Here is a 13,356-nt window from a genome sequence, read left to right as displayed (position 1 = left end):
TTATAGTGGATAACCCCTTTAAACTTTTCTTCAGTCAATGTGTTATTGTTTTTATTTGGCTTTTCTGTACATTAATTCCATTTCATTTTGCAACTTTCTTTACAATTCTGTTACAAACAATGGCTTCCTCCTGCCCAATTATTTTATGGAGCATTTACAATCGCATATTGCTTTGTGTTTTCTATCCTGATGCTTTGACATCTTCCTTGGACGACCTATATATTTACCTTTTATAACACAAAAAGAGAAAAAGTCGGCACTATCTTATAGCTCCTCAATAAACGTGGCAACAGCTGTAGGTCCTCCGGAGGTGCTCAGCTTCTAGTACAGATAAGTCCAATCAGCAAGCAACAAAGAGGCAGAAAATGCGGCTGCTCACCGGTAAGGTGCAAATCAAGCTTCTTTATTCTTTAAAACATGTTGCAGATACAGACATGTCAAATCGGGAGTGAATGGATGCTTCACAACTTCATGCAGCAAACAAACAGGTAACGCTGTTTAACATAACACATGTGCTTCTATAGACCTGCCCACTTCCTGCACAGCGGCCCTGAAGTACTCGCCCCCAGTGACGTGTGCAGGACAGGTGAGTTACAATTAAAACTTCAACATGAAAGAGAAAGTGACAATATTAAAATCATAGAAAAGCACTAAAATCCACCTTGTCATTCAGACCTAACATATATTGGAGCAAGAAGAAGAAAACACGAGGGCACTCACGGTACTTCGGTCAAAGCAGGCTTCTTTATTCAGGTAGCGACTGAACACATGAACACCTGAGGAAGTGCTGGGATAGTCACGAAATAGCTATCGTCCCACACACTTGCTCCTGGCGCCCCGCCAGAACATGTGTTCAGTCGCTACCTGAATAAAGAAGCCTGCTTTGACCGAAGTACCGTGAGTGCCTCCGTGTTTTCTTCTTCTTGTTTTGTTGAGATGTTTTGTTGAGATTGCCATTTCTCTATATTCGGGTTGTGCACTAGGAGAAGCCTATCACTGCAGGAGTTGCTGTCTTACCGCTGCACTAAGTCAAGTACCTTGTTGTTTACCATTACCGATATCCACCAGTGCCAGCACCTCTACCTTTTTTAATGCTAACATATATTGGGCTCTAGTTTTCAAGATGAGCTTCTCGTTGCAGCAACTTTCTATGCCTTTCTTCTCCATTGTCAGCAGTAACGCTTTCCAAACCTAGGAAGCGCAAGTTAGAAGTATCACTATTACGTCTCACTCTGACATGATTCAGAAATATGGGTGAACCTTTTCCGGATTTTGCAGACCAAACAATCTCCCTGAATCAAGTGAAAAGTGGGGTCGGTAACAGAGCCTCTCTCACACTATTTGGATTGGTTCCTCCGCCCTTTGCTTAAACATGTCCCTTCCCTAATTAAGGACACCAAGGAATTTTTGGTAGCTCTGGAGGGATTACACTGGCAGGAAGGCTTTCTTCTTGCATCTGTTGACGTAGAAAGTCTTTACACCAGAATCCCCCAGACAAAGGGCACAGAATGCATTAGGGACATCTTACTGAAAACAGATAAGGATAGGGATTTCATTGATTTCATTAGTGATGCCCTCCATTTTGTACTAAGCCACAATGCCTTCATATTTGATGACACCTGGTACGCCCAGGTAAACGGGACAGTGATGGGCACGCCTGTGGCGTGCACTTTCGCCAACCTTTACCTGGCTGCGTTTGAGAAGAAATTAGTTTTTTCTTCTTCTAATCTCTACCTCAGACACTTACAATGTTTTTTCAGGTATGTGGACGATATCTTCATTCTCTGTACCGGGCCGGTCCAAGAGTTTGAAGACTTCATCGATTACCTAAACACCCCTAACGACTTCAACATGCGCTTCACCCATAAAGTTAGCAGTGATACTCTAGATTTCCTGGACGTGCAGGTTTTTGTAAAGGAGGGACATCTTACTACAAAAGGTTTCAGAAAACCAATTGCGTCAAATAAGTTCTTGCACCATGAAAGTTATCATCCCCAGCATACAAAAAGGGCCATCTCTTATAGCCAATTTTTAAGGTTAAGGCGTATACAGTCATGGCCGTAAATGTTGACACCCCTAAAATTTTTCAAGGAAATTAAGTTTTTCTCACAGAAAAGGATTGCAGTAACACATGTTTTGCTATACAAATGTTTATTCCCTTTGTGTGTATTGGAACTAAACCAAAAAAGGATGGAAACAAAGCAAATTGGACATAATGTCACACCAAACTCCAAAAATGGGCTGGACAAAATTATTGGCATCCTTTCAAAATTGTGGATAAATAAGATTGTTTCATGCATGTGATGCTCCTTTAAACTCACCTAGGGCAAGTAATAGGTGTGGACGATATAAAAATCAAACCTGAAAGCAGATAAAAACGGAGAGAATTTCACTTAGTCTTTGCATTGTGTGTCTGTGTGTGCCACACTAAGCATGGACAATAGAAAGAGGAGAAGAGAACTTGAGAACCAAAATTGTAGAAAAATATCAACAATCTCAAGGTTACAAGTCCATCTTCAGAGATCTAGATTTGCCTTTATCTAGAGTGCGCAACATTATCAAGAAGTTTGCAACCCATGGCACTGTAGCTTATCTCCCTGGTGGTGGACGGAAGAAAAATATTGATAAAAGGTGTCAATGCATAGTCCGTATGGTAATCAATAGTCCGTATGGTAGATAAGCAGCCCCAAACAAGTTACAAAGATATTCAAGCTGTCCAGCAGGCTCAGGGAACATCAGTGTCAGCGTGAACTATCCGTCGACATTTAAATTAAATTAAACACTATGGCAGGAGACCCAGGAGGACCCACTGCTGACACAGAGACATAAAAAAGCATGACTGCAATTTGGCAAAATGAACTTGAGTAAGGCCAAAATCCTTCTGGGAAAACGTCTTGTGGAAAGATGAGACCAAGATAGAGCTTTTTGGTAAAGCACATCATTCTACTGTTTACCGAAAACGGAATGAGGCCACAAAGAAAAGACCACAGTACCTACAGTGAATTATGGTGGAGGTTCCATGATGTTTTGGGGTTGTTTTTCTGCCACTGGCACTGGGTACCTTGAATGTGTGCAAGGCATCATGAAATCTGAGGATTACCAACGGATTTTGGGTCGCACTGTACAGCCCAGTGTCAGAAAGCTGGATATGTGTCTGAGATCTTGGGTCTTCCAGCAGGACAATGACCCCAAACATACTTCAAAAAGCACCCAGAAATAGATGGCAACAAAGCGCTGGAGAGTTCTGAAGTGGCCAGCAATGAGTCCAGATCTAAATCCCATTGAACACCTGTGGAGATATCCAGAGACCTGGAGCAGTTTGCAAAGGAAGAGTGGTCCAACATTCCGGCTGAGAGATGTAAGAAGCTGATTGATGGTTATAGGAAGCAACTGATTTCAGTTATTTTTTACAAAGGGTGTGCAACCAAATATTAAGTTAAGGGTGCCAATAATTTTGTCCAGCCCATTTTTGGAGTTTGGTGTGACATTATGTCCAATTAGCATTTTTTCCTCCCTTTTTTGGTTTAGTTAATATACACAATAAGGGAATAAACATGTGAATAGCAAAACATGTGTTACTGCAATCCTTTTCTGTGAGAAATACTTCATTTTCTTGACTGTAAATAGTTACAATGGTACTTTCATGGAGCAAGCGTTCAAACTAATAGAACATTTAAAACAAAGAGGCTATTCTGGGGGTCCACTTTACCATGCCCTGTTAAAAACAAGGGACCAGAGTCGCTCTGATCTCTTATATAAGAAGAGAAAGAAAAAATCTTTAAGTAATATAACAGGTGCCCTGATTCACCCGACTCCAGGTCCCCTTTTGGAAGAGGAACAAATCTGCTCCCATGATACCTCAAGAGAGGAGGGTGAACGCTTTTGTTTCTCCTTCAAATTTAGCCCCGTAGCTAATACTATTGAAAAAGCAATTCTGAACAACTGGCCTTTGATCGAAAAAGACCCTAGTTTAGGTCCAATTCGCTTGAAGAGAGTAGATTTAAAAGTGCTACACCAGAGAACTGGCTATCTGGATTCAGACCCAGAGGTAACTACAAGTGCGGCCCTATAACTGGTGCTCCAGTTTTCAACCCTGCAAAAACATTAATTTAGGAGGGGTGGACTTCAAAATTATGGATTTTATGTGCTGCAGATCTAAGTTTGTAGTTAATGCTATACTATGTAGCTGTGGTTTTTTTTTTTAATATGGGCAGCACTATTAGACCACTTTTCACTAGATTCAGGGAGCATGTTTGGTCTGTAAAATCTGGAAAAGGTGCACCCAGATTTCTGAATTATGTCAGAGTGAGGCATTATAGTGATACTTCTAACTTGTGCTTCCAAGGTTTGGAAAGCGTTACTACTGACAACGGAGAAGAAAGGCATAGAAAGTTGCTGCAACGAGAAGCTTATCTTATCTTGAAAACGAGAGGCCAAGGTATGTTAGGTCTGAATGACAAGGTGGATTGTAGTGTTTTTCTATGATTTTAATGTTGTCACTTTCTCTTTCATGTTGGAGTTTTAATTGTAACTCACCTGTCCTGCACACGTCACCGGGGGCGAGTACTTCAGGGCCGCTGTGCAGGAAGTGGGCAGGTCTGTAAAAGCACATGTGTTGTGTGAAACGGCGTTATCTGTTTGTTTGCTGCTTGAAGTTGTGAAGCATCCATTCTCTCATGATTAGACATGTCTTTATCTGCAACATGTTTTTAAAGAATAAAGAAGCTTGATTTGCACCTTACCGGTGAGCTGCCGCATTTTCTGCCTCTTCGTTGATTGCTGATTTACCTTTTATAACGTTACCATTTTGTGCCAAATTTACATACAGTTTCATTAAGTCAGAATGTACAGCTATTAAATAAACATAGTGAACGGTGTATTTGCTACTAAGTATGGTGTTGCCATGTTTTTGCAAGAGACAGGTAGAATAAAATCTGTTTCAGTATTTCATGCATACGCTGACTTGGTACTATCCTGGCACTGTTTGGTAAACACGGTAACAAAACAAAATAAGGGCATAAATGTGCTACATTACATATTACTAAAGCCTAAATACCACCCTTTGCAAAATTCCAAAACTGCTATTTACAGTAAAAACATCATCACACCCTACTACACATCCGCCTATGATATTATTTTGTTTTCAGTTGTGATTTTTACCACTCACTTATAAGTACATACCACTGAAAAATTGCCAGCAGTCCTTATTCCAACCGGTCATAACACAATTATGGTATACCAAATTGATAGTGTTAGCCAACTAAAAAATGTAACACATGTGTTGCTAATACAGTGATAAGCAAAAGAATGTTACATATGATAAGAATTAAAAATGTTTTTAGTAGATTGTAGGTTTTTTATATTTGGTAAGTTTTTAAAGGCTATGTACACTTTTGCAAACAGCTTTTTTCTGCCACTACGTATAAATGAAAAATGATGTAGCTGCAATAGGTTTTTATTGAAACTTCCTGAAGTTTATTTATACAGCACCTATGCAAACCTATTGTTACGCCGAGCGCTCCGGGTCCCTGCTCCTCCCCGGAGCGCTCGCGGCATTTCTCTCTCTGCAGCGCCCCGGTCAGACCCGCTGACCGGGAGCGCTGCACTGACACTGCCGGCGGGGATGCGATCCACCTCCAGCCAGTCGAATGGTGACAGTAAATCCGGTCATGGATCCCACTGAGGTGCCGCTGCCAAGTCTCGCTGACCTATCCACGGTGGTCGCTCAGCAATCGCAGCAAATCGCCCAACAAGGACAGCAGCTGTTGCAGTTGACCGCCACCTTACAGCAACTTCTGCCACTGCTACAGCAGCAACCATCTCCTCCGCCAGCTCCTGCACCTCCTCTGCAGCGAGTGGCCGCTCCTAGCCTCCGCTTGTCCCTGCTGGACAAATTTGATGGGGACTCTAGACTCTGCCGTGGCTTTCTGTCTCAATGTTCCCTACATATGGAGATGTTGTCGGACCAATTTCCCACAGAACGGTCTAAGGTGGGGTTCGTAGTGAGTCTTCTTTCTGGAAAGGCCTTGTCTTGGGCCACGCCGCAATGGGACCGCAATGATCCTGCCACAGCCACAGTCCAATCCTTCTTCGCTGAAGTCCGTAGTGTCTTCGAGGAACCAGCCCGAGCTTCTTCTGCCGAGACTGCCCTGCTGAACCTGGTCCAGGGTAATTCTTCAGTAGGCGAGTACGCCATCCAATTTCGTACTCTCGCTTCCGAATTATCTTGGAATAACGAGGCTCTCTGCGCGACCTTTAAAAAAGGCCTATCCAGTAACATCAAGGATGTGCTGCCAACCTGCAAGAACTTATCCATTTGGCCACCCGCATTGACATGCATTTTTCTGAGAGACACCAGGAGCTCCGCCAGGAAAAAGACCTTGATCTCTGGGCACCTCTCCCACAGTATCCTTTGCAATCTACCCCTGTGCCTCCCGCCTAGGAGGCTATGCAAGTGGATCGGTCTCGCCTGACCCTGGAAGAGAGGACTCGCCGTAGGGAAAAAAATCTTTGTCTGTACTGCGCTAGTACCGAACATTTCTTGGTGGATTGCCCTATTCGTCCTCCACGTCTGGGAAACGCACGCACCCAGCTCACGTGGGTGTGGCGTCTCTTGGTACAAAGTCTGCTTCTCCACGTCTCACTGTGCCCGTGCGGATTTCTCCTTCTGCCAACTCCTCCCTCTCAGCCGTGGCCTGCTTGGACTCTGGTGCCTCTGGAAATTTTATTCTGGACTCTTTGGTGAATAAGTTCTTCATCCCGGTGACCCGTCTCGTCAAGCTGCTCTACATTTCCTCGGTCAACGGAGTTAAATTGGACTGCACCGTGCGTTACCACACAGAACCCCTCTTAATGTGCATTGGACCCCATCACGAAAAGATTGAATTGTTCGTCCTTCCCAACTGTACCTCTGAAGTCCTCCTCGGTCTGCCATGGCTCCAGCATCATTCTCCCACCCTTGACTGGACCACCGGGGAGATCAAGAATTGGGGCCCTGCTTGCCGCAAGAAATGCCTCACGTCTCCTCCCAGTCCCGTCAGGCAAGCCTCGGTGCCTCCTCCTACACCTGGTCTCCCCAAAGCCTATCAGGACTATGCTTTGCCTCCTCATAGCCTCTGTCCTGGTAACACTCTGCCCCGGGCCAAGCTTCACCCTCTGCCCTCCCTCCCCATTCCCACTCCTGCATTTGATGAGGAAACCCTACAATCGCTCCCAGTGTCCTCGTCCCACGTGAAGCAATTGCCGGACAAAAAAAGGGGGAGACCTAAGGGGGGGGGGGGGGGTACTGTTACGCCGAGCGCTCCGGGTCCCTGCTCCTCCCCGGAGCGCTCGCGGCGTTTCTCTCTCTGCAGCGCCCCGGTCAGACCCGCTGACCGGGTGCGCTGCACTGACACTGCCGGCGGGGATGCGATTCGCACAGCGGGACGCGCCCGCTCGCGAATCGCATCTTAAGTCACTCACCTGTCCCGGCCCCCGGCTGTCATGTCATGCTGCGCGCGGCTCCGCTCCTTAGGGCGCGCGCGCGCCAGCTCTCTAAGATTTAAAGGGCCAGTGCACCAATGATTGGTGCCTGGCCCAATCAGCCTAATTAGCTTCCACCTGCTCCCAGGCTATATCACCTCACTTCCCCTGCACTTCCCTGCCGGATCTTGTTGCCTTGTGCCAGTGAAAGCGTTTAGTGTTGTCCAAAGCCTGTGTTCCAGACCTTCTGCTATTCCTATTTGACTACGAACCTTGCCGCCTGCCCCGACCTTCTGCTACATCTGACCTTGCCTCTGCCTTGTCCTTCTGTCCCACGCCTTCTAAGCAGTCAGCGAGGTTGAGCCGTTGCCGGTGGATACGACCTGGTTGCTACTGCCGCAGCAAGACCATCCCGCTTTGCGGCGGGCTCTGGTGAATACCAGTAGCAACATAGAACCGGTCCACCGACACGGTCCACGCCAATCCCTCGCTGACACAGAGGATCCACCTCCAGCCTGCCGAATCGTGACACCTATAAGTCTCCAATCACCTATAGTCCAACCTTGCCCTCACACTTGCATAGAATTGTAGATCAAAACCAACAGGACATTTTTAATTAAGACCTATTGAAAAGCTATTTCCTTGTAATTCATTTAAGATGCATAACGACAATAACAAAATGGTTGGGAATTTGGGCAAAGCCTTTAAAGATGTATTTATCATAAATAGGTGCGCAGTCACAATGAGTAAGATATACGGAGACTGGTAAATTCCTGTACTGCACACAGCTGTTTTCAGTCTTGGACAGTAATATATACCGTAATTCTACTTCAATCTAATTTACAGCTAGTAAAAAAGTAAGCCAAATCTGCCAAAACACTGTAGGAGGAAATGGTGAAACAACACTTATACTCATCCTTGCTCTTTCCACCTCAAATATTTAAGTCATATATTGCATGCATGACTAAGCAACAGTAGGAAATTGTACATATACCATAAGTCCTATAAACAGCAGCTACAACATGCGGTATGGTCATCAATGCATAGCTTATGTCTTCTTTTGTTTTTCCTTAACCTGCTCCTATAGAATAATAATGGCAAGTACTGTTCACTGGAAATGAATGAGGAAGAAAACAGTACCACTCACCTGTTTGGCTAAGCTGTGATGTGCTTCTACTTCTCCGGGACACCATGGCAACAATTTTGCCACTCAAACTTGGTCTTCTTTTCTTTCCACATGTCATAACTGTACCCACAGCTGTATCAGACTGGCTTCCGTCATTGTGTTCTAGCTTGTAGATCTCTCCACTTACACTTGTGCTCTTAGTAATGGTTCTCCCTGAATATCCCATCCGTCGGCCTTGCATCCTACATGGAAAGTATTCATAAATTAAACTGAACGTGCGATGATCTAGAGCCGTTAAACATGCTGAGAAGTATATTATGTTATAGTATAGCTTATAATAAAATATGGCATCATACAGTCATATTCATTGTCTTTTAAGGGAAATTTACAACATTCAGCATATATCTGATACTGCTGTTAACATGTCATTTGCAATAACATTAACATAATAACCATATTTCTAAAATACATTGTATAACAAATGTGTATATGTGCAGAGACAAAATACAGGAAGTGAGGGAAGGCAAGTAGGGCTCTGTGCAGGCTCCTGGCTTGTCAATCAGCCTGCTGTGTGAGCTGGGGGTATGTCACAGAGCTTCAGTGTACAGAGTCCTGATTGTCCTCAGTGTACAGAGCCCTGCTAGTCCTCACTGCACAGAGCCCTGCTTGTTCGCAGTGTACAGAGCCCTGCTTGTCCTCAGTGTACAGAGCCCTGGTTGTCCTCAGTGTACAGAGCCCTGCTTGTCCTCAGTGTACAGAGCCCTGCTTGTCCTCAGTGTACAGAGCCCGGCTTGTCCTCAGTGTACAGAGCCCTGCTTGTCCTCAGTGTACAGAGCCCTGCTTGTCCTCAGTGTACAGAGCCCTGCTTGTCCTCAGTGTACAGAGCCCTGGTTGTCCTCAGTGTACAGAGCCCTGCTTGTCCTCAGTGTACAGAGCCCTGCTTGTCCTCAGTGTACAAAACCCTGCTTGTCCTCAGTGTACAGAGCCCTGCTTGTCCTCAGTGTACAGAGCCCTGGTTGTCCTCAGTGTACAGAGCCCTGCTTGTCCTCACTGCACAGAGCCCTGCTTGTCCTCAGTGTACAGAGCCCTGCTTGTCCTCACTGCACAGAGCCCTGCTTGTCCTCAGTGTACAGAGCCCTGCTTGTCCTCAGTGTACAGAGCCCTGGTTGTCCTCAGTGTACAGAGCCCTGCCTGTCCTCACTGCACAGAGCCCTGCTTGTCCTCAGTGTACAGAGCCCTGCTTGTCCTCACTGCACAGAGCCCTGCTTGTCCTCAGTGTACAGAGCCCTGCTTGTCCTCAGTGCACAGAGCCCTGCTTGTCCTCAGTGCACAGAGCCCTGCTTGTCCTCAGTGTACAGAGCCCTGCTTGCACACCAACATTTCCTGTATTTTGTCTCTGCACAATCAATAGCTGCAGGGACCAAAATATACACATTTTTAACCAATATATATATTACAAATACATATGTTTTTATCTTCATTATATTAAATGTTTTTTCCAAATGGCAGCACCCATTTAACATTAAGTGAAATGCAGTCACCATCCATATACAGTATACATTCAGAAATGTAGCATTCTGCAAAAAATTAAAGACCAGTCAACACCAGGAAAAGACCACTTAGCCAATCATTGGCTGAGGCAAGTCAACACTATGGCTAGTGATTGGCTAAGTAGACATGCACTATTACACAGTAGTATATATCAGAGGGCACACTTGGTCACCAATGAAACTGGGTTGTGCAATGAGGAGACTACTGCATTTTTGTTTTCTTAACCCAGTGTTCCCCCTTATTTTCTTAAATTTTATCCTAATAGACAAGCCCTTTAAATATGCCCTGTCACTTTAAAAACTGTTGAGATACATCAAAAGTTTGTTGATTCATTAAGGTCTAAGGGGGATATTTATCAAGGTATTTAGAGTCTTTTTTTTTTTTTTTTGCTTACTCCAAGTGCACAAAACTTTTTTGCCTGACTTTTGTGGGTAAGTTACAAACAGCCATACCTAAGCAAATTTCAGTTTTCAATTTGCAGTGGTTACGAATGTATGATGTGCGACACGTATGTGTCACACGTAGGCAAAAAAAAATAAAAAATCAGAAACCTCTAACAAAAATTTGCAAGTCTGCTCCAGGTCTGTATTGGAGTACAAAACTTCCGTACGTGAGCAAATTAAAAAAGTCCCCAAAAAGTCTCACAAAAGTTTCGGCTGCCACTTTTTTGTTTTGCTTATGTGCTTCAAATTTATCAACCCCCTGTGTTAGTATGATAAATATGTCACATAAGCAAAACTAAAGAAAAAAAATAATTCAAACAATGATAACCGTCCCCCTAAGTGTTCAGACTGTGACTGATAGCTAGAACTAGCTGGGAGAAGAACATGATAAGCAAAATAATAATAATAACAATGTTAGTCTATGGGAGCAGTCTTCAAACTGTGGCCCTTCAGATGTTGCAAAACTACAACTCCCAGCATGCCCGGACAGCCAACGCCCGGACAGCCAGCCAGTTTTAATATTATATGTCACACAATTCTATGTACTGTAGTTCCTGACATTTAAGTTTTATTAACCATTGGGTTTTCTCCACTAAAGACATAGTCTAAAGACTGAATAGGATCCATAGTATCATTTTTTCACTATGACTGTACAATCATGCTGTGGGGCCACCTCTCCACTGAGACAGGTTACACACCCTTGTTCCTGCAGTATGCAAAATGAAAAATAGAAAAACCTTAATTTATTGGCTAAAATATTGATCCAGTAGGTTGCCTAAGGCAGACCACAGATTATGGTGGCTAGTTGTGGTAATGGAAAAACTGCATCATCTAAATGATGTACAGTATAATAGGACAATCATATAAATACATACATTGTGCATTCTTCAATTTTTCAAGTGCTCTACTTGCAGTAAATGAATGCAAACATCAAATAAACTGTGCTCCTCTGCTGCAAACACCACACTGTCAAAACATATGTTCAGTCCCCTGCATGTATACAAGTAATATTCTATTCACTGAGAGCAAGCAGGGATCTTGAAAAATTGGGAACCTCAACATAAAGCATATTAAAGAGAATCTGCTCTTCCATCTGCACAGTACGAGCTGCAGACATGGGCTGACAGATAATCCTGCAATAATATGAATGTTACTAAAACTTAGGGCTTTTGCAGAAGACTTAAAATTAACGTTTTTCTTTTTTTAGGACTGAAGTGTCAAGGAGGCAGGGCCAAACTGCTGGCATCGACATTCACCAGCTCTGTATCGCCTCCTTGAGACTCTAGTCCCAAATAAAAACCTTATTTTATGACTTCTGTAAAAGCCCTCAGATTTAGAATAGGTAACCTTCATGTTTTTGCACAGTTATCTCTCAGTCCACGTCACCAGCGGAGATTTATCAAAACCTGTCCAGAGGAAAAGTTGCCCATAGCAACCAATCAGATCACTTCTTTCATTTTCCAGACACCTTTTCAAAAATGAAAGAAGCGATCTGATTGGTTTCTATGGGCAACTCAGCAACTTTTCCTCTGGACAGGTTTTGATAGATCTCCCCCATAGTGTGTAGGTGGGCTGACAGATTCACCTGCATACCTTTGCAACTAGACACTCACTACACTTTTTGCTTACATATAAAAAGTCTACATTTTTACAGAAAACATTTCATTTTACTCACCAGAGCCTTCTGCTTGGACGCTCAGATTGCTCGGACATAAAGCTTGTGCTGCTGAGACGTGAGGCACTACTGGTTCGGGAAATGGCTGACACATCGCTGACATCACTATCAGATGATTTGGCTGAGACATTGTCACAACTTCGATATTGATCTTTATGCATGTTGTACTGCAGGGAAAAAAGAAAAATCTTTTAGTGTATGGTCACACATTGCGTTTACACAGTGTAGTTTACACTGCCTAAAATCCGCTGCACAGTGAAAAATACGCTACATATTCTCCTATGAGCAAACACACAGGGCTTTCCCACAGAAGCCCTATGTGTGCAATGAAGTTTGGAGGCGGGCCTGGATGTCCCAGTCCGGTTGGGGGCCTGGCCTCAGCTAAAAACCTTAGTGTGCACAAAGCCCTGCCGCGGGGAAGCCCTGTGTGTTTGCTCATAGAAGAATATGCAGAGTATTCCCCGCTGCACAGCGGATTTTTGGCAGCATGAAATACAGTGCGTATACGCAATTTGTGACCATTCCCTAAAAATACCAGTTACAAAATACATATCTAGATCATTATACCAAAACTTAAATGGGTACTGTCACTTTAAAAAAACTTATGACATAGATATGTCAAAAGTTTTTATTGTGCTGAGACCCCCACTGATCAGGGGAACAAGCGGGGATAGGCATGCTTTACTTCCCGGCTCTCTGCTCCAATATAAATATATGGGGCAGAGAGACAAAGATTGCTGAGAGATGGGAAATAAAGCACACAACCGCACACTTATCCCTGCTTCCTGCTTGTTCTCCTCATCGGTGAGGGTCTCAGCACATTCAAAACTTGCTACTGCATGCTTATCCCAGGTTGTTTTCTGGATCGTTGAGAGTCTTAGCACTCAGACCCCGACCAATCAAAATGTGTTTATGTCTCTAGGAGACAAGTGACATTGACACTTTAAAAAATAAAAATAAATAAAATTACAGTCGTACAATCTAAAAGTGGTCTTCACAATTCAGCTGGTATCACAAACCATAAGACTAAACCAGTATCCAATAATAGCTTTGACTGTCTCTTTACGACTGGCTGAGGTTCAGCACTGCACAAACTGGCA

General features: G+C 43.9%; 1 protein-coding gene across 16 annotated transcripts in view; it reads right to left on the bottom strand.

The window, feature by feature from the left end:
- RIMS1 (regulating synaptic membrane exocytosis 1) overlaps positions 1 to 13,356 on the bottom strand; it is a 423,664-nt gene that overhangs the window by 101,076 nt on the left and 309,232 nt on the right. For 12 of the 16 annotated variants that reach the window (XM_056565844.1, XM_056565842.1, XM_056565848.1 and 9 more), the window contains 2 exons: positions 12,257 to 12,423; positions 8,609 to 8,829 (listed from right to left, as the gene is read on the bottom strand). The exons of the other annotated variants lie outside the window; for them this stretch is intronic. In XM_056565844.1, coding sequence (XP_056421819.1) covers positions 8,609 to 8,829; positions 12,257 to 12,423 — 388 coding nt within the window. The remainder of the gene's footprint in view (positions 1 to 8,608; positions 8,830 to 12,256; positions 12,424 to 13,356) is intronic. 16 annotated transcript variants of the gene reach the window in all.

The sequence above is a fragment of the Hyla sarda genome, chromosome 3 (genome assembly GCF_029499605.1).
Source record: "Hyla sarda isolate aHylSar1 chromosome 3, aHylSar1.hap1, whole genome shotgun sequence".
NCBI lineage: Eukaryota > Metazoa > Chordata > Amphibia > Anura > Hylidae > Hyla > Hyla sarda.
The sequence above is the reverse complement of the archived record's forward strand: the minus strand, read 5'-3'. Positions and strand labels throughout refer to the sequence as shown.